Raw genomic sequence first — 22,567 nt, 5'->3', positions numbered from 1 at the left:
AAGTAAAGGGTAGGGGATGTGCAGGGTGTCAGGTGGGGGGGGTGAGAGTGTAGGGGTAGGCGGAGTTGCCAAGAGGAGGAAGGAGGAGAATATTCAGAAAGGAGATCAGGGCTTTAATTTTAATTTCCCCAGAATTTTGTGAGCAAGTGAATTTTGAGGTTTCTTTTGAAGCTAGAATAGGAGGGGTTGCATCGAAGTTCTATGGGGAGGGCGTTGCAGATAGTTGGGGCCTTGCCAGAGAAGGAGCGAGATTTTGAGTTTTTGAATAAATCTTCACCTTGAGATCCTACACCAAATCCTAGACGGTGGAGAGACCTCCATCATGAAATCCTGCACTCAATCGTAGTGTATGAGTGACATTCATCTTTAAAACCTGCACCCATCAAAGTGTCTGTATGGACTTTCATCCTGTGGGCCTGAATGGAGTCATGGATACTGGAACCTGCCATTCTACACTCATCCTACTCTAGTTAAAAATGTCAAGCCTAAGATGTTATACTCAGCCCTAGTCAATGTAAAGACCTTACTAATGAGAAACACCACTAGACTGTAGTATTTTATTGAAATACCTTTGCCATGACAGCCTATGCTAAGTCCTTCTCCTTGTCAAGACTGCCATGAATCAATCCTAGACATCAATCTGTTCATGAGTGTCATAATCCATTCAGCAGCAAGATTCCTCTTCTCAGCTCCACCTGAGTACCTCTGCATCGCTTGTGTGAGTGGTGGATCACAGGGTTTGGTTAATTGTAGAATCTAAAAGGATATGAATAGTGAAGTTTTTCTGATTTGATTCCTAATTCTAGGACAAAAGGGCACCTAGAAGACCCTCAAGTATGCTATAGAAAAAGTCTCTATCAGATGGTTTTTCACATATCATGAAGTCAGAAGATCCTGCAAGCCTGTCTCTACTACTGTGTTCATGAAAGTCATATGTTTTCCTGAAGTATATATTGTTCCCCTTCCTTTCAATTGTCTATTATGAGTTATTTGCACAAGATAAAACTGGAAGCATACTTTCCTGAACTTCTAGTTTGTATGCTCGTCCAATTGTTTTGCAACGTATTCAGGGTCAACTATCGAAATGATGCCATTATTCCAAGACTCTCAACTTAACATGTTCTTTTTGTTATTAATAAATGTTTATTGAGTCCTATTCTTTTCTATGTCTGTTTTTAACACTTTCTTCTCCATGACATTAATTCTAAGGAGGAAACATTTTCTATGGGACTTGGGAACATGTAAGGACCATTGCTTGTTAGATGGCGTGCTTGTCAATAGATTGGCTCGGGAAGATCTCTTTGCTTATTGGCTGTTGGCCTTCTAAGAGTGTACTGAAGCATGGGAGTTTCAGGGGAATGCTTAATAGTTGCTCTTTAGCTGTGTTATTTTGGAAAGAGCACATTATTGCCTACCGAACGCTTGGGTTAATTTTCCAGTACAGGCACCTGTGCCTGTAGCAGCCAGAAGATAGGTGCTCTTGAGTAGGCTCTTCACTAAGGCTGAATGTTCAACTCCTTTGCCCTGCAGACACCACTTCTGTGATGCCATTCACAAGAGAGCAACACAGCATGCACCCATGTAACACGTATATTACCTTCTGACGCCCTCTCCTTTCCGTGCTACATTGCTCTACCCTCTAAGCTCCAGTGCAACAAGTGTACTCAGGTCTCACGCCAGCAGTTTCTTTAATAATCCTGCTGCCCACTCCAGACAGCAACAAAGTTGAAGAGTGTGAGGTGTGGGACTACTCACACTTCATGCAACACTGCCCCTCCTCCCACCTGGGTCTAATGACTTTACGGTGTTGTCTATACTGAGCCACTTGCAAGGCTGCTTCCTGTCTCTCACAGGACAGTAAGGGTGCCTCTTTTGTGCAGCGTTGTAAGCCATGTAGCTATAGTAGAGTTCACCACTCTCTTATGTCTACTCTCTGGTTTAGCATTGTGTTGGATGATGAAATGTAAGAGATGAATATGCATTTTTATGGTTTTCAGTATGCAGTTAGCTTTGAAAAGCTCTACAGGTCCCTTTATGGTATGTCTTGCGATATAGTTTGCTTAGCTCGATACTGAACTGGGCTATCAATCTGAAATTCTCTGTAAAGTTGTGGTCCTGAGCTGGTATGGTTGGAAGGAGAACAAAGTGAAGAGATCTGAAAACTAAGGCCATTTGTATCCTCCCATAATTGAGTGTCTATGTGAGATGTAAAGAAGCAGTCAGATTGTTTCGCTATTTTGACCTGCACTGAATGGACTATAATAAACTTCTCCAAAACTGTCCAGTGAAGTGTGACAGATCTCTTCATTTATTCCATGCCTGTTCATTTGGCGATGTTTTTTTGTCTGTACAGTGCTGGATGCCCTCATAGAAGGTCAGGGCAGGTATGTAATAGGCTAATTTGATAGGTGAAAGTTGCAAGTTGTTGACAACTGTGTATTATGAGTCATCAATGATTTTCCATTCCCTTCAATCCGGTTTTCGACCAAAACAATAAACTGAGACTGCGTTACTTGAGATATCAGATACCATTAAATTTATAACTGCTAATGGCAAGAAGGCAGTCCTGAACCTTTTGGACTTGTCTGTCGCTTTTGATTCCATTTCACACAACATCTTGTTAGCCAGACTGAGATCTTGTGGCATATCCGATTCCGCACTGGCATGGATTACATCTTTCCTGTCAAATAGGAAGCAGGTGATCCCGTTGGGATCTTTTCTTTCACCTGCACGGACCGTGTCCACTGGTGTGCCACAGGGGGCGTCACTCAGTCCACTTTTGTTCAATATATATATGGCCCCTCTCATCTCGTTGATTTCGTCCTATGGGATTGAAACCACGTCATACGCAGACGACACTCAGTTAATTTTGTCCCTGGATAAGAATTCCACCGATGCGAAAGAAAACTTCAAATCTTGCTTTGCAGCAGTTATAAAGTGGATGAAAGATAATCATCTTTGCTGTAACACCGATAAAACTGAGATCTTACCTATCGGTAAAAATAATTGTTTTCAACCAAAGCACTGGTGGCCTGACGACATTACAGCCCCCCATCGATGGTGGAGGTAGCAAAAAATATCTGGGTGTTTGGTTCAACTCTTTCGTTTAAGCCCCATCTCCTGAAGACAACTGGGACCTGCTTAGGGGCTTATAAAAACGTTAAGAAAGTTCTTCAACCTATTTCTGTTAGCCGCCAAGAAAACAGTGGCAGTGGCTCTCATGCTATCGCGGCTGGACTACTGTAATAGCCTCCTCGTAGGAATTAATAAAACTATCCTGATGAGACTACAGGTAGTCCAGCACGCAGCAGCCAGGTTGGTCCTAGGGCTCCCGCGCAGGGCATCGTCCTCGGCAACCCTGAAGACCCACCACTGGCTTCCAGTTCATAAAAGAATTTTGTACAAACTACTACTGACGACTTTTAGAGCACATCGTCAAGTGGGCCCAACTTATCTCTCAGCACGAGTTAAGCCTTATATTACAGCAAGAACACTAAGATCTATTGCTGCAAGCTTGCTTAAAGTGCAGAGCTTTAAATTAGTAACCAATGGTGGGAAATCAGCCACTGTACTGGGAGCAAAGGCCTGGAACTGCATGCCAAGGGAACTTAGAGTAATTAAACGGGACGGGCAGTTCAGAAAGGCATTAAAGACCCGGATCTTTGGGATATCTGATGCCTGCTGTTTAGACTCTGATCTTTGTCATTTTCAGCGCCAGGAGACTCCGTTAGGAGTGACAGTTGCGCTATATAAGCGGCACTTTTCATTTCATTTCATTATGGTTTTAGTATTATTGTGGGACATGGCAGTTATATATATGGAAGTACATAACTACAAAATGTCATGACGAGCCATAGTTCAGCCCTTTTTTGCTTACCTGAATAATGAAAGCAGTGCAGTTTGCTGGTGAGTTGTTTGGAATTTGTTGGTTTGAAGCTGAGGACTGACAGCGAAGGCGTGACTGTTTTCTGGGCTGTGCTGTCTGTCTGCAAGTGGTGCAATTATCTAGGAAATAGACACCTTTTAAACTGTCTTTGGGACGGTATATGGTTCAGGGTGCTACTAGTGTTGGCTGGTAGTAGGTTCTATACCTTGGCAGCTTGTTCTGAGAAAGCAGTGCCTCCTACGGATTTCTTATGGTAAAGTAATACGATTATAAGTGGTGGAAGCCTGGAGGGCACTGTTCTTTTTGGTTTGTATTACTTGATTATCATTTAACTTGTAGGTATAGCAGTACTTTTCCTTGGGAGGGTCTGTGGATACTGCAGAGTGCCTTGAACATTGCCTTTATAGCTATAGAAGCCTGATGCAGCAATTGCAGGACTGGGGACATGCGTTCTCTTGGGTGAAGGCAGAGAAGAACCATTAAGACTGCATTTTGGATGAGTTGTATTGTGCATATAATGAATGTGGGTGCATCAAGGTATAGGCTAATGGCAGGGGCAAAAATGGCCCTGTAACAAAAATGGCCCCCCAGGTACCCAAAACCGGCCCCCACCCTGATGGTCCACCAGGGAAATGCCCGGTGCCCACTACGGCCAGTCCGGCCCTGGCTATTGGCATAGTCAATCTTGGAGATTGAGAAGGCTCTATGCTACCGGCTTCCAGAAAGAGTCATTCAAACTTGGACCCAAAGAAACTCTCTCTCCCCCCCCAACCCCTCTATCAGTAATTATAGCCCAGCTGGCACTGCTTTCTGGCAAAAGTCACATCATTGCCCAAGCATGCTATTAAAATCTGGGATTTGCTTTCTTCAGGACACACCGATATTGGTTTCCTAATGGAAACCTGGCTCCAACCGAGTTCCATCCCTGCTATTACGATGGCTATCCCTGATAGCTACCGTATTCAAAGACCTGATAGGCAGTCCAAGTTTGGCAGAGGTATAGCCATTGTTCATAAAGACTCTATTAATATATCCTACTCGAACAATGTAGTGCCAATAAAATAGAAATCCTTATTTTCAGAATGGATTTTCAATCCCACTATTGTTGGAAAGGTGCACTTACATATCCGCCCCCAGGCCCATCCAGGATTTCTCGCCACAACTTATGGAACTAATTGCCCCACATAATATCTCCACTAAACACTTATTACTTTTAGGAGACTTCAATGTCCGGTCCGGAAGAAAAGCTCGCTATCAAGTAAAGACTTGACTACACTACTCCGTTTCTATGAACCACTGGTTTCCCACCTTAATACTGCACACTCTGATAACTTGCATAAACCTTCCGTAATCTCGTCCTTTCCCCCCATAAATACACATAGAGTCACAAGACACATCTCTAGAGGTATAATGGAAAACAACCTCACGCGAGTCCTCATCATACACAAGCAGCTAAAATGTATTCTTCTTAAATGTAGGTCGGCATGGAGACCTGCAGCCGACATAGCGGACCTCATTCTCACTTATAAACCCGACCTACTAATTTTGACCAAAAGTTCGTGGCTAAACGAAACTTCCACGCCCATCCTAGACATACATCACAAGACTTGAAAGATCCGCTAGACCAGTTGGAGGTATTGCCTGCGTACATCGTAACATTATCTCAGTGAACCGCTCCCAATCACCAGTACTATCCTTCGGTGAATACTTCTGTTTAGACATCACTAGCAGTAATAAACCAATATGTTCACTACAGGCCTTCTAGCACCAGGGGATAACCTCACCTTCATTGAACCTCTCATGGATATAATAGTTACAAATGATGGTCAACCTAATACGCAAATATTCCTTGGTAACCTCAATCTCCACTGGGATGACCTAGATGATCCAGGAGTCAACAGCCTAAAAGCTTTCCTTGCTGACCTTAAACTTACCCGAATCTGTGACAGCCCCACACATGATGAAGGCTCAACCCTCGATCTAATAATTTCCAAAGTGGATTCCACTCAGCTTGAATCGATTCTCCCCTGCGACTGGTCTGACCACCACATCATTACATTCCACATCAATGTAACAAATAAATTACCTTCTAGCCAACCCACAAGAACAAAAATTTGGAAGAGGAACCTAAAAAATGTTGATTCCGACTTACTCACAACCTCCACTCAAACATCCTGCTTCCACCCATAGGCTTATTGGATGTACAAGATCTGATTAATCACTACTTCTAGTCCATGAATACGGTACTAGACAAACTAGCTCCCTTAAAACTAAAAAGTTTTACCACAAAAGACTCATAACCCTGGTTTGATGGTAGTCTAAATGAATACAAGACTAATTGAACAAAGATGGAGATTGTCACTATCATCTGACCACCTCAAGCTATTAAGAAGCACAAGAAATGCCCACCACAGTAAGATCAGACGATCAAAAGCATTTATTTCAGAGCGCTCCTGAGGCGAAAAGCCGGGAGCTAGGCCCTTGATCTTTTTTTAAAAAAACAAATATTTTAATACTGTTTTAACATTTGTGTGTGCTGACCTGATTGTGATAAATTGCGTGTCATCTGCTAATTTGCACAGCCTTTACTTCCACACGTGGGACGCTTATCCCCGGTGTGCCCAGCTCTCCGAGGGCCGATTTAGGGCCACACTCGGACTGAAGAGGCTCCCGAAGGGCGACGACTTTGGCCGCCATCTTGGGGAGAGAGTAGGTTCAGCGCTCTAGCGGACGGGCGAATCACGGCCCGGGCGCTTAAAAGGAGCACTCTTGAGGAGCTGACCCACCAAACAAGCATTTATTTCAGAGCGCTCCTGAGGCGAAAAGCCGGGAGCTAGGCCCTTGATCTTTTTTAAAAAAAACAAATATTTTAATACTGTTTTAACATTTGTGTGTGCTGACCTGATTGTGATAAATTGCGTGTCATCTGCTAATTTGCACAGCCTTTACTTCCACACGTGGGACGCTTATCCCCGGTGTGCCCAGCTCTCCGAGGGCCGATTTAGGGCCACACTCAGACTGAAGAGGCTCCCGAAGGGCGACGACTTTGGCCGCCATCTTGGGGAGAGAGTAGGTTCAGCGCTCTAGCGGACGGGCGAATCACGGCCCGGGTGCTACACAAATGGAGGCCATTTCCCGTCCGCGCAGCGGGCGGGCGCAGCGGGCGCGCCGATGGCGCGCCGGAGGCGCGCCAGAGGCAAGCCCGTCTGGGCCCGTCCGGGCCAGATCGGGCCTAGGGCCAGCCTCTATGCCCATTTCTTGGCATGATCCCGCCGCTCTCACCAGGGATCAACTGCTGGCACTACAAAACCACGGCGATCCAGGTTGCTCTCAACGAGACTGGACGATGGCTCCGTTCTGCCGCTGTCGGTCCTGCCCCGAGCCTGGATCTGTGGGGACCAACGGCAAGAAAACCAGTCAAGTCCTGAGGATGGCATTACTTAATTGTAGATCTTTGCCAAAACATGCGGTAGAAATCAACTTGCTGATCGAGGATAGCAATCTTGATCTGCTTTTCCTCACGGAAACCTGGTTAACCCCTTTCACTGATTTTGATACCATCTCTGCCCTACCTTGCGGTTTTAGGATTCAGACTTGTAACCGCGATAAGGGGAAAGGGGGGGGTCTTGCTATAATTCATAAGGAATCCCTGACCTGCAGATTGGAGGATTGTGGAATCTTAGACACGGAGAGCACGGGTTTCAACATTCAATTGACACCTACATCCTCCCTCTCGGGTTTCCTCATCTACCGCCCGCCGGGTAACCTAAAGCAATTTTTAGACTCCCTTTTAGAATCCACCTTAACAGCTGCAGCTCGGTCCTCCAATTTTTTGGTTTTGGGAGACCTGAACCTGCATTTTGACGATCCTAATGATAAAACAGCAGTTGATGTCATTGCGAATCTAAAAGCTTTTGAATTGGATCTCATAAATAGGGAACCTACCCACAATAAAGGTCATTTGTTAGACCCCATTTTTTCTAACCTCCCCAAGCTTAGAGCTCAATCTCCTCTGCCCCTACCGTGGTCCGACCATTTTTTGGTCCCTTTCTCTTGGGAAATACACCCTGAAACAGACCGGGCCACGTGCCCTCGTATACTTCAGAGAGACTGGCCGAGGCTAGCGGTGGGAGATCTCACTCGGGCCCTTGAACAATCGATTCCGGACACAGAACCTGACCCACTTCTGGCGGATGAAAACTTTAATAACTGGCTCACTAACTCCCTGGATACAGTCCTTCCTCTTAAATTAAAAACAAAAAAGAGCAGTACCTTTAAATCCCCCTGGTTTACAACTGAATTGAGAGACCTCAGAAAAGCCTGTAAGAAATTAGAAAGGAAGTGGAGGAAAGATTGGTCAACTCTTAGTAAAACCTCCTACCAGGCCGCTCTGAGACTCTACAAAGCTGCACGGCAGAAATCTAAAGCAGAATTCTTTAAGGAGAAAATTAAAACATCAGCTAACTCCTCCAGGGAAACTTTCAAAATTGTAAATCAATTGCTTAAAATCCCTGCCCCTATAACCATACACAGGGACCCCGAATTAAGATGCGATCAGTTAGCGGAGTTTTTTGATGGCAAAATTAAAAAAATCCTAGATAGCCTTCCCCAAATGCCCACTCAACTGTTGAGAGAAGCCCTTACCCCCGTGTCTCCCAGTCCCCAGCTCGAGGTCTTCAGTGCCATCACCAGGGAAGACTTCAGTAACACATTAGCAATCATAAAAAGTGGCTCCCCATCCGACCCAGCCCCTATGCACATTCTCAAACAAATTTTGGTTACGATCTCACCTACGGCCACAGAGCTCCTAAACACCTCATTCGCCACAGGCATTGTCCCCCCCAGCTGGAAGCAAGCTAAAATTAAAACACTCCTTAAAAAACCAGGATTAGATCCCTCTGATATGGCCAACTACCGCCCAATTTCCTTGCTCCCAGGAATGGGAAAAGTGGCTGAGAAGCTGGTGAACAGGCAGCTCTCAGACTATTTGGAAAAGAATGGTCTTCTGAGCGACTCCCAAACTGGATTTCGCCCGGGTCAGAGTACAGACACTGCCCTTCTAGTTGCTACTGAAGAAGCAAGATGCATCTTAGATTCAGGGGGATCTGCAGCCTTGATCCTCCTGGATCTAAGCGCTGCATTCGATACCGTCGATCACCCAATCTTGGTCCAGCGCCTTGCCAAGTTGGGCATCACAGGGTCGGCTCTTAGGTGGCTCGAGTCCTTCCTTGACAAAAGATCATTTAGGATTTGGGAGAATGGCTCAATGTCCAAACCCGTCCCCTTGCAGTGTGGGGTGCCGCAGGGCTCCTCCCTGAGCCCCACACTGTTCAATGTTTATATGGCCCCGTTAGAGGAGGCAGTAGCCCCCTACGGGATCAAATCTATTAGTTATGCAGACGATACTCAACTCATCGTCTCGCTGTCACAACAAAGGGGACACCCATCTGATTTGTCAAGCTGCCTGTCAGCTATCTTCTCTTGGATGACTGCCTCCAAACTTAGACTCAATGGAGCGAAGACCGAGATTATGGTCATGGGTCACCCACTCCCATCTCTGTCCTCCGACCATTGGCCCCCCTGTATGGGGGACCTACCACCCCCAAAGGAGAAAGTTAAGAGTCTTGGGGTTTGGTTTGAACCCCAACTCACCTTTATGACCCATGCGCAGAAGGTGGCAGGAGGATGCTTTGGATCGTTGCGGGCGGTGAGGAAGGTCCTTCCCCTGCTTCCTTTCGAATCAAGAAAACTCATGATCCAGGGCCTAATCTTGGCCAGACTGGATTATGGCAATGCCCTCCTCCTGGCGGCACCCCTGGCCACGATTAACATCTTACAGCGGGTCCAGAATGCCGCAGCAAGGCTCCTTATGGGAGCCCCTAGATGGGTCTCAGCTAAACCCCTGCTTAGAGCCTTGCATTGGCTCCCAATCCAGGAGCGAATTTCCTTCAAGGCACTATGTATTGCCTACAAATCCCTCCAAGGTAATGGCCCTCCAGCCCTCAGGGGATTGATCTGTCCTTACAAAGCCACTCGCGCCCTTCGATCCGATGGAGAAAACCTGGCCGTCACTCCCAGAGTAAGGAAGGCCCGCACGGGAGGTCGTCGCTTTTCTCTGAATGCAGCGAAAAAGTGGAATGCCCTGCCCAGGGCCCTACGAACGGAACCTTCATACATTAAGTTCAGAAAACTACTTAAAACTTTCCTTTTTCCCAAAGTTCCCTAAACTTTCTTCCTCATCCGCTCTGTTATTAATCTGTTTTTAGCGCTGGGACGCTCAAGGGCAGCCATGCGCTCTATAAATCCAATTCCATTCCATTCCAAAAGCATACTTCTCCAGCTAGCAATTAGACCATACCAAGAACTGCCCCAAAAAGCTATTCGAATTAATCAATCTAAGGCTGCACCCCACCACCCACAAGCTAACCCAGACTCACTTCCCAATTGCGAGGAATTTGCTATCTTCTTCACTATTCAGAAAGAAAACATAAAGACGGACCTGCTCAATGACTTAAAATCTGATACTCACATGGACACTTCACGACTCCTGCTAGGAGCCCCATCTACATGCTCCACAAAGTTCGACCTAAAAAACCAAGCAACCTGGTCCTCCTTCCACACCTACAGTGAAGAATCTATATTAAAAGCGCTCACAGGCCTGAACCCTTCCAGCCACGTCACTGACCGTCTGTCTGCAAACTACATCAAATACTTCACACCACTGCTATTGCCTCTATGGACCAAGATTAACAACTTCTCTCTCCATCAAGGAACCATCCCAGAAATCTTGAAAGCAGGGCCGGTAACCCCTATCTTAAAGTAGCCATTAGCGGACCCCTCTGACTTAAATAACCCCAATAGCCAACATCCCCACTCAGGCCAAACTTTTAGAAAAATGTGTCCATACACAGCTTAGCAAAAACATAGACCTATTCAACCTACTTGACCAATACCAATCCGGCTTCCATGCAGGGCACAGCACTGAATCAGCCATGACCCACATAATAGATGAAGCATTAAAAATCCTTGACAAAAACTAAGCCTGTCTACTAATCTTGCTCGACCTATCCTCGGCCTCTGACACCGTTAAACACGACAACGAGATTGATCTCTTGAAATACAGAAAGGGATTATCTGGATCCATGCTAAATTGGTTCACCTCCTTCCTACAGAATAGATCACAAAGGTTCAAGGTTAATCAATCCTTATCCAAGCCCATCCCAGTCACTTTAGGAATACCGCAGGGATCTTCCCTTTCACTCACACTTTTCAATCTGTTCATGGAACCTCTCACCGATCTGCTCAGCTGCCTGAAGGTTCCTTACCACATGTACAGAGACGACTCACAACTCTACATAAAGATCCACTCACTTAAAGACATCAAATCCCTCAAATCAACGCTTCAAAAATCGCAGAGCTGGCTAGCCAAAAACCATCTGAAACTAAACACCCTCAAAATGGAACTCTTAATTGCTCCCCACAACCAATCGTCCACCATCCTTGAGTGGATGACCACCTAACAGCACTCAAAGGCCAACCCCTCATTATAGACTCAGCCAAATTGTTGGGAGTGACCTTGTACCGAAACCTAATTATGCAGAAATACATTAGCACCTCTACAAAAGGAGCAAACTTTCAAATGAAAACCTTGAGAAGACAGAAACCGTTCCTGCCAGCAAATGACTTCAAACAGGAAGTTCAAGCGCTAGTTATCCCTAGATTGGAATATGGGAGTGTCACTCTATGTGCCTCCGCAGATCATCTACGGCCCCTCTTACAGCTTCACTCAAAGCATCTGCTAGACTCATCACAGGCTCCAAAAGAAACAATCACATCTCCCCTGACCCGCGAGACCTCAACTGGCCACCTTTCAAGGCGAGAATTCATCTGAAAATCTCTTGTGAGACACACAAGGCGTTACATCACAAAACTCCTAGTTATTTAGCTCAGAAACTGGTGCTCTCATGTGGTAACAGATACAATAGGATCTCCAATAATCTCCTATTGAAACCACAACGATTCATAAAGAAGAAAACATATAACCCCACCTTCTCAGGAATGGCACCCAGGATTTGGAATGCATTGCCCCCAGAAACGAGACAGAACCCATCTACTGCATTCTTCAAAAAAGGCTACATTTAGGTGAAATTTCCATATATACCTGTAATATATCTATTTATATAGTATTTATGAACTTTCTGTATTAGACTCACTTTTATCTCTCTATGCTTGTCTTAAATTACTTACATTTGCACTGTAAAGTGTTCTGATACCCGTAAGGGTCTTGTTCGTGCTATACAAAAACTTCAAAATAAAATAAAATAAAATAAATTAATGTACGTAGGGAGATTACCACCAATGTGGATACCCCAATGTTTTTGGCAGACCTAGCTGCCTTAAGACTAGAGAAGATCAATGTAGGGCCCACACATCTTGCGGGTCATATCTTGGATCAAATTCTGACCAACTCTCTCAACATCGACCCACTGCCCACTTTCATGGTCTGATCATTCTCAACTTAAATTTCAAATAAAAGGCCACTCTCATCTCCACCAAAGCCTCATGATACCTCCGAAGACAATGGCGTGAAATCACACCAGATCGCTTTGCGGATGCATTCCCGGCCAATGTTAACTTGGCATTAGGAAACATTGAGGATTGTTTGGCTAGTTACAACACCATAGTAGAAACTACTTAAGATTGGCCCCTTTAAACCAGACTTATGCATGCAGCATGGTTCTCAGCAGATCTAAGGAAGGAAAAAAGCCTTTGTAAAAAGCTGGAAAGACTCTGGGGTCTCTTCCATGATGCAAACAATAAAACTAGGTATAAGATCTCTCTAGCCCAATATCATAAGAACCTAAAGAATGTGCGTAGAGCCCACATTGAGTGGCAACTTATCAGGCATGGAATTCCTCTAAAGAACTCTATTGCATCCTCAATTCCTTCACGAATCCTAAGGCCTGTCACAATGAAGTAACTCCATCACAAGAACTCTGTGATAAGATAGCCAATCACTTTTCTCAGAAAATTGAGAGTATTTATGATAAAATCATTAAAGAAAGTGTCTTGATGACTGACACTTCTACCCACTGTCCCTTACTTTCACCCAATGCGCATTCTTTGGAACGCTTCCCCCCTCTTACATCTGATACCATGGCCTCTCTGTTGAAAACGCTTGTCAGGTTCCCCTCAGGACATTTTACCTGCTAAAGTATCCTTATTACTGCATAAATAGTTGTCACCTGTCATTTGCTCAATCCTCAATCTTTCTTTGCACAAGGGCCATTTACCATTTGAATAGAAGGCCGGCCAAATAATCCCTATCCGGAAGAAGCCCAATGCCTCGCAGGAAGATCTACCTAATTACCGCCCCATCTCTCTGTTACTGTTTTTGTGTAAACTCTTAGAAAACACATTAATAAATATCTCTCCGTGTACATAGAAGCAATGGGCAGCCTCGACCCCACCAAGTCTGGGTTTCGGCCTAGGTTAAGTACGGAGTCAGCACTGATTGCCGTCACTGACAACCTAAGACATTGCCTGGACAATGGACAAACAGCACTATTGGTGCTGCTGGATTTTTTGACGGCGTTTGACACGTTATTCCATTCCTCCTACTCAACAGACTGAAGGATATTGGAACCCACGGCTTCGCCTTTCAGTGGTTATCATGTTTTCGAACCCACTGTACCCAAACCATCAACCTCGGCGCCTTCCGTTCTCGAATTTCGGAGTTGACCAAAGGAGTACCACAAGGATCCTGTCTTAGTCCCACATTGTTTAACATTTATGTGGCTCCTTTAGCGGTCTTACTCAGGGAACGGGGCTTCATTCTAATCTCATATGCTGAGGACACCCAGCTTTTAATGGCTTTTGATAAAAACTCCCCCAACATCCAGTTTACCTTTTCAGAGCCATTGCTGCTTGGATGAGGAACAACGTCCTGCAGTTAAATGCAGGGAAACGACCGGGACAAAAACGTACTATGAAGGAGCACGTCACTACCAGCGTAGGCTCATGCTTCCATACGCTAAGCCTTTTAAGGAGGGTTTTCTCTTTTCTTCCTCTGAATGTGCATAAATCTCTCCTCCAAGCATTAGTAATTAGCCACTTAGACTACTGTCATGCTCTTCTGATTTCAGCTAATGAGCCTTCTTTTCATAGACTTCAGGTTGTTCAAAATACAGCGGCCCGCCTTTAATTCTCCCGCTAGGTCCGCCTCTTTCCCCCTTCTTCAAGAATTACACTGGTTACAAATCCGCAAGTGGATCAGAATTAAAATCTGCTGCATTTAGCACAAAGCACTAAATGGCAATGGCCTTAGCTACTTAGCAGATAGACTCACCCGTTACCAGCCTTCCAGAACACTCCGTTCAGGCTCTAGGACGCTACTGTGAGAACCCCGTGTTAAGAAATCCTGCACAGGTGGGAAAGCGTTTTATTACCTAGCCCCCTCCTATTGGAACCAACTTCCCAGCCACATTCAGAAATGCCCATACTATTTACTATTTTGAATTCTCCTAAAAACTGAGCTTTTGTGAACATCTCTTCCCCTTCCTAACTGTTGCACCTCCGTAGCACGGAGATACCCCTCCAGGGATCATTCGGGGGCTTTATAAGTTACAAATAATAATAGAGTGTGAGGATGGCTGCAGTTCATATTAGTATGCAAGGTATGGAAAGATACAACATAGTGTTTTCATTGTGTAGAAGGCACTCTTTGTGGTGTTGTTAGCATGCATTATCAAGGATAAATCAGAATCCATAGTTACTCTGCAAGTTCTTTAGACCATATGTGGCGGTAGGGTGGTAGTTTTTCCATTGTCTGCATGACATAATCTCTGTCTTTGTGGTGGTGAGCTTTAGATGGTAATTCATCATCCATGTGGTTATAGTATGAAGGCAGTCATTGAGTTTTGCATTGTAGATGTCTACGGGCTATCCATTTTAAAAATTGTTTGGGTGTCATCTGCACTGTTATTATAGGTGAGATTGTAAGATTTAATTAGATTTGGTGAGGGGGTTAGCTAGATGCTGAATAATAGAGTGAAGATCATGGACCCCTCAGAAACGCCACAGTGTTGTGTGTGAGGTGGTGATGTGAAATGGGGTAGGCGCACTACAATTGGTCTATAAGATAAGAAGCATTTTCACGGATTCCGATATTGTGAAGTCTTTGCAGAAGGGTGTGGTGGCGGACATTGTCAAATGCCGCAGATAAATCCAGAAATAATAAGCCACCTACTCTGTTTTCCCCACTGTGAGTTTAAGATCATTCTAGATAGCTATCATGACTGACACTGTGCATCTGTCTTGTCTGAAACTGAACTGTTGGTCTGACAGTTTGCGATAATGTTAGGTAAAATTAGAGAGTTGAGTAACCACTGCTCTCTCAAAAATGTTTCCTCAGAATGGTCTAATTTGATATGGGCCTGATGTTGGAGATTTTGAGCTCAGGTGGCAAAGATCTGTGTTCCAGGGACTTATTGAATAGGCATGTGGCTACCTCTCCTGCACAGGTTGAGCGAAGAATATATTTAAAGATTCTTGGTGGTGCTGGTCCGATGGGGATCCTAGTGGTCTGACTGCCGTGATGATATTGAGGAAATCTTTTTGAACCAACTGGTATTGCTGGTATGCATTGATGGATGGTTATAGCTGTCTCTTTCTGTGGTTGTTATGCCAGGCATTGTTGTGGTGTTATCTGTGTTTTCCTTTAGGTAATTTACAGACTTTGTAATTTTTTAGATCACTTCATTGGAGATTTTGTCACATAAGTCATCTTGTGACTATGTGTGTTTCTGTGTTTAGGCACTCTGGCTGGAATTCTGTTAGAATTTTATGGAGTTCTTTGAAAGGGCAGTCTTCTTCAGTTATGCACGTGGAGTAATAGTTTGTCATTGTGGTTCTGATGGCTCTTTTGTTGGCTGTGTTATAGAGATGTAGCGCGCTTTTGTCTGTTTCATCCCCTGATTTTCTCCATTTGCTCTGTAGTATATTGAGTTGTGTTTTCATTTTTTTGATGTTGTTATATTAAACCACATTGTGTTCTATTTATGGTTAACTCTGAATGTGTTTTTTGTTGGTATCTGTTGTCCAGTGCAGCAGAGCTCCAGTTGTAGAAGGTGTGTATGTCTTTCGGCCACATGTTTTTTTTGTGTTTTTTTTTAAAGGAGAGTGTTGAGTTTCTGGATGGCTATTGTTTTCCATTGTCTGTAGAAGTGTAAGGAAGTAACAACACATCAGTATAAATCGGACAGTCTATAATTAACTTCGCCTTTCTTGATGACCTCAAAAAAGTCTATAGTCCGTTTGTAAAATGAAATAGGTAAAATAACAACAGTAAACCAGGAAGCAACTACATGAATTCTTCTATTCTTTGGGTATTTCCACTTGACATCTCTTCTCCATGCCATCCACTGTTTTTTCAACATCTTTATTTATCGTTTTCAAGACCTTGGACACACCAGCCTTTATCAGTAAGTTTCCACAAATATACAAATCTATGCACAATTTCTATATTCCATGCTGTTCCTGACTCAGTCAACTCACATCTTGGAATAGTCCTCCTCCCACACCACCCTCCAGCTCCCCTTTACTCTTCCCTTCAAAGTCAAACCCCTAATCACAGCTTTGAAGGAAATGGGAGCCCTGGTCTATAATTACGCAGATGATCTGCAACTCATCTTTAATATCCAACCCACGAGGTTATCAGAATCCAACTTGCAGGCCACCATGACTTACATTAGCACATGGATGAACATCAACCAACTAAAACTCAATCCCGACAAAACGGAGCTGATCCTGACACTCACGCCCCTTAACCCCTGGAATGCCAACTTTTGGCCTCCCGCCCTGGGCCCTCCGCCTGTTCCAGTCTCCTCTGCAAAAAGTTTGGGCGTCAAGATAAGCAGCGACCTTTCTATGAAACCTCAGATCAGCTCTGTGGTGTCTGCCTGCTTCCTCATGTTACGGAAAATAAAAAAGCCCTAAGAAAAGAAGCCCTAACTCTGGTTGTTCTCGCGCTTATCATCTCGTGGCTAGATTACGCCAACGCACTGTATGCAGGCATTCCAGCATACCAGCTGCACCGCTTGCAGTTAATACAGAACCAGTCGGCCAGACTTATCTTTCAACTCCCGGCTCGCCAGCACATGAAACCGCTGCTTAAACAACTGCACTGGCTTCCCGTGGAACAACGCAGTATCTTCAAGCTAAGCTGCATTACACATAAAGCCTTATCAGATGTAGGCTCTAGGTTAATCTCCAAACGGATCAAGAAATACTCCCCCTCCCGCACCCTCCGCTCCTCTGGCCATCATCTGCTGACCGTCCCTAGATATAAGCGCCTCAAATATGGCGGTATCCGGTTCTCAACGCTTTCCCCTCAAACGTGGAATTCCCTCCCTCTCCCAATTCGATCCACTAACTCGCACTTTCACTTTAGGAAGCAGCTTAAAACGTGGCTATTCCAGCAAGCCTATTCCACTTAAGCCTCTAGCCACTTAGAGCTCAGTCCCGGAAGCGCCAAGGAACCTATCAGGTGAACGCTGCGCTATACAAATATTTTAACATTAACATTAACATTAACATGTTATTTGTAAGGCAGAATCCTGCAAACTCCAGAATTAGGGTGCTATGTTCCACATATTTCAATGGGCGTTTCTCCAGAAAGGAGCTTAACGCCTTTAATCCATCACAATGTGCTATGGAAGTGTACATACTACTTATGTCTAATACTATCAATTTGTAGTTCTCATCGCACTCCAAAAATGCCAAATGTCCCAACAGATCTTTAGTGTCTCTGATGTATGATTTCAACACTTTCACATGCAGCAAAAGAAAAAAATCTACATAGATGGACATATTATCTTTGAGGCTCCCCTGTGTTGCCACTATGGGTCTCCCCGGTGGACGTATCCTGTCCTTGTCACCTTAGGTAGGTGGTAAAAAGTGGGGATTGTAGGATTCAAGCGTCTTAAAAACAAAAATTCATCCATGTCGTGAAGGTTCTTATTATGCCATTTAGAGATCAACGAATGATTAAGAGTGGGCGCAAAATCCGTTCCGCTTGCGAAATTTGCGAATTTTCGGCAAATTTGTCAAAAACTTCGCAATTCGCCAGCTGGCGAATTACTTTGCTTGGTCGGGCTTCAAAAATACAATCTCGCGCCCGGTGGTGACTTACCGTGATTCTGAGTTCGCCGAGTTGTTTTTTCTCCCGGTTTGCGTGCACTGCGCCATTTTGGATCTTGCTGCGTGATCGCGCGAGACTTTTCGACCGCGAGTACGTCATGGTGGCCCGCCATCTTGCACTGCAAGAGTTTGAGAACGCGACTACATCATAAGGGCCCGCGATCACGTATCGCGGGAGTAAACAATTGCGAACACGTAGATGCGACGCGCAGCTGACTTCCGGCGGGAGATTTGAACAGCTCGCTTTCCCGAACTTGCAAAAATTGCAATTCTGCACAAGAAACCTTTTGAAAATGATGATTTGGATCAGAATAACTCCTCAGATTGACATTTGGCTGCACTTTTTCGTGCAATGGGTCCATTTTTGGGAGGGTGGGAGGAAGGTTGTGCCCCAAGTCTCCAACTTCCTGTTTCTGTCCAGCAGGCTCCTCCCAGTGCTTTGTCCATGTCCTGGTCACTTTTCATTTGGATCTGGAGCTGGAAGGATTACTTTTTTGTGGCTGCTGCTGGATATTTGTATTTGAGGACTTTTTGTTTGGATCACCTTTGGATTACTTTTGGATTTACACGACAGCTTCAGCGCTCAGACCACGGACCCAACCACCGAGCCAGCGACCCCCACCACCACCCTCGGCACCTGGACCCCCATCAGCATGGAAGACACCATCCTCGTGATGAACACCATCCACTCAGGCTCCCCAGCCGACCCCTGCCCACACCACATCTTCAACAAAGCTGACTCCATCATCGCACCCCAACTCCGGGACATCATTAACAACTCCTTCGCATCCGCCACCTTCCCGGAGAGCTGGAAGCATGCGGAGATCAGCGCCCTCCTGAAGAAACCCACAAGAGACCCCACTGACCTCAAGAACTTCTGCCCCATCTCGCTCCTCCCCTTCACCTCAAAAGTCATTGAGAAAAACGTCAACATTCAGCTGACCGCCTTCCTCGAGACAAACGGCTCCCTTTACCCATCACAGTCCGTATTCCGAGCGAACCACATCACCGAGACCGCCCTCATCGCAGCCACCGACGACATCAGGACTGTTGGAACCGGAGGTCTCTGGTTGGCACAGGTAGGCACTTGTGACAAGCAGGGACCCTCAGCTCCACGTCAAGGCAAGGGAACTACTCCTTCGAATAACCCCTGCTCACCCTCTAGGTAGTGTGGCGCGAGCAGACAAGGCTAATCCTCAGGGCGATAGTAAGTTAAGCATTTATGATCACACACAGTAAACCCACTGACCCACCACAAATGGACACCAGTCGTGTAGTTGTATCAAAAATACGTATACTTTATATAAAAGATAGATTCAAGCAGGAATATCACAAGACCATGTAACGTTTAACGATTTGAGGCCACCAGAGTATGATAGGCAAGATTTAGTCTTTGAATGTTCGTTGTTCAGCAAGGTACGATGACAAGGAAATAAGAACGTTGCGGACCCTGGATCTGATATGAACTCGGGACGGAGTTCACGTGTACCTTGTTGGTGGAAGTCCGAGGCGTTTCTGGCGCGGCTGGTGAGGGCGGTCTCCGGACGAGGCCAGCGGTTCTCCAGAGGATCTCTCCGGCTCAGGTCCCCCTCGAGGTGCGAGGTGGAGGAGCAGGACTGTGGAGGGTTGCGGCGATCCGAAGTCGATGCAGCTCACGGGGCGAGGCGCTGTTCAGGCCTGCGGGGCGTACTACTTCTTAGCACGCCAGGTCGTACTCGTGGATCTGTGAGGGGCGTTGCGTTCTATGGCAGACGGGTGCAACACCAGGCTTCCGGTACCACTGTACGGGGAGGCCTTTCTTGAGGTGCAGCATGGGTCTTGGTATGCAGGAGGGCAAAGCGAGACAGTCGGGTATGTTACGACGTACGGACCGTCCGAGGCTATGGAATGCGCTCCATGCAGATTCCGGTGGGAGAAGATGAGAGGTGCACCACGTGCTCCGTTTGCGGCGAGGTGACAGGAGAGCAGGCGGCCCGGCACTGAAGCGGAGAGCGACTCAGGGATGAGCGGGCTCTCTACGGCGGGGCGACCAGGCTCCGAGCTGTCACGACCTGGGAGGGGGCGAAGGCACCCGAGTCACAACTCCGGCGAGGGAATAAGAACTAAGGCCCAACAGCAGACGGGCACAAGCAGATAGAGCCCAATGGTCCTGGGGTTCCGTTCAGGGGGCAAGCTCTCGATCAAGCCCTTGGAGATCGTTTCAGGCACAAGTCTACAAAGTCCTTTCTGGTCCTTTCCTCTCCGTTCTCAGCAAGGCACCACTGCAGGCCAGTCTTACAGGATTCCGACCGGTTTCCATCCTTCAGCTTCTCTTGGTCCTTCTAGTCAGGCAGAGGTTCGTCGTGGTCAAAACTGGATCTGATTTGTAAGGAGCGGAGCTCCTATTTATACTGCGATTCTTTTGTCTTTGCAGGCCAGGGGGCCTGAGCCTAGTTCAACCCGGTTTTGGAGTACTCTGTTTACAGGAAGCTGCCGGCTTCTTTCAGAGTGCAGGGCAGAGACATCAGACGCTCCGTAGGGGGTGGAGCCAGCATTGTGGTGGTGGAGCACAACCCTACTCAGAGTCAAGGACTACTCCGCCCACCCATCCTGGTGTAAGCACCCTATTCACCACCTGGGGGTCCCAACTGTCCCCGGGAATCTCCCAGCCCTGTCACTCACACAAACCCAGACAACAGATACACATCCTGGCAGAGGCGGGCTAAATAGTTAGGCGCGCGAAGGCTATCTTTCTAAAAGTAGCATTTGCAAACCCAGGATATTAAAATAAACCTTACTAAAGGAAGTATTTTATTATTCTGAGTTCAGGCATACTAAACTCGACATGCTACCGTGTTCCTGAGTCTGCCGGGACTATAGCGTGTAATAGTTCCGACAGCTCATCTTGGCCTAAGAGAACCGGTAGCCCTTCCATAGTGAAGAACGGAAAGGGCGGTAATTCACTATGAGGACATGCCACACTCTAGGCTTGTCCTCCCTTACGCTTCAAGGCACCCTGCCCGTAGGCCTACCGTAGGGGCGACTGATATGGAGGTTAGGGAAGGTTCAGGGACTGGTAAGTGTGGGCACTTGCGCAGTCAGCATGACAGTGCGGGACTGTACGCGGGGTCTGCAATGGTGGACCTGAGTCATGTCTTACGAGGCCGCTTCTGTGGGTGGAGCAACCAGCGCTGCAGGCCCACTAGCAGCATTTGTATCTACAAGCCCCGGCACTCCTCGTGCACTTTACTGGGGACTGACAGTAAACCAAATAAGCCAATCAGGGAAATCAATTACACATACACTTTACATTGGGAGCACTTGCACTGCGGCACGAATTGGCCGTGGCGCAGTGCCCTGAGCATCAAACACCAGCAAAAACATCTGAGGCACGTCAGCAAAAAGTGGAAGGGAGACTCACGCCAAGGTGCCAGGTCTAACACGTGTCCCCTCGAGCTGAAATGTGGGGAGAACTACCCTTGCCCAGGGAGTTCCTCATCACTAAGGCGGAAAAACCTTGACAGAGCGTCAGCATTGGCGTGGTCTATGCCAGGGTGGTGTTCCACCGTAAAGTCCATACTCTGTAGAGAAATGGACCACCTCAACAGTTTCGGGTTCTCACGCCTCATTTGCATCAACCATCTGAGGGGCCTGTGGTCCGTCTGAACTCGGAAGTGAGACCCAAACAAGTAGGGTCTTAGCTTCTTCAGGGCCCAGACCACAGCAAAAGCTTCTCGCTCAATCGCACTCCACTTCTGTTCCCGTGGAAGTAACCTCCGACTGATGAAGGCCACAGGGTGATCCCAGCCCTCCTCCGTCGTCTGTGAGAGGACAGCCCCAATCCCATGCTCTGAAGCGTCTGTCTGCACTAAGAACTCTTTGGAGAAATCAGGAGCCAGGAGCACGGGCGCCGTGCACATGGCCGTCTTCAGGGTGTCGAATGCTACCTGACAGGCGATGGTGCCGTATCCCTTGACGAACCTCCTGTAATACCCGGTAAGTCCGAGGAAGGCCCTCACCTCCGTTTGGGTCTTGGGGGCTTCCCAAGCCAGGATGGTCTCAATGTTGGGTTGAAGGGGCGCCACCTGGCCGCTCCCAACTTGGTGTCCCAAATACACCACCGAACCCTGCCCGATCTGACACTTGCTTGCCTTGATCGTGAGGCCTGCCTTGCGCAGAGCCGCCAACACTTCCCACAGGTGTCGCAAGTGCTCTTCCCACGTACTGCTGAACACTGCGATGTCGTCCAGGTAGGCGGCACTGAACGCGTCCAGTCCAACCAACACCCGGTTGACCAACTTCTGGAAGGTGGCAGGGGCGTTTTTCATCCCGAAGGGCATAACCCGGAATTGGTAGTGCCCATCTGGGGTTGAAAACGCTGACCTCTCCTTGGCCCCGTCAGTTAAGGCGATCTGCCAGTACCCAGACGTTAAGTCAAACGTACTGAGGTACCGGGCAGCCCCCAACCGATCGATGAGCTCATCAGCTCTGGGGATGGGGTGC

At 46.6% G+C, this 22,567-nt stretch overlaps 1 protein-coding gene across 1 annotated transcript in view; it reads left to right on the top strand.

Moving 5' to 3' along the window:
• The window catches only part of LOC144822754 (eosinophil peroxidase-like), an 85,085-nt gene that overhangs the window by 50,176 nt on the left and 12,342 nt on the right, over window positions 1-22,567 (top strand). The window contains exon 14 of the mRNA XM_078680613.1: window positions 8,732-8,928. Within this exon, the coding sequence (XP_078536739.1) occupies window positions 8,732-8,928 (197 nt within the window). The remainder of the gene's footprint in view (window positions 1-8,731; window positions 8,929-22,567) is intronic.

Source organism: Lissotriton helveticus, chromosome 3_1, assembly GCF_964261635.1.
Source record: "Lissotriton helveticus chromosome 3_1, aLisHel1.1, whole genome shotgun sequence".
Lineage (NCBI taxonomy): Eukaryota > Metazoa > Chordata > Amphibia > Caudata > Salamandridae > Lissotriton > Lissotriton helveticus.
This window is presented reverse-complemented; position numbering and strand designations above follow the sequence as displayed.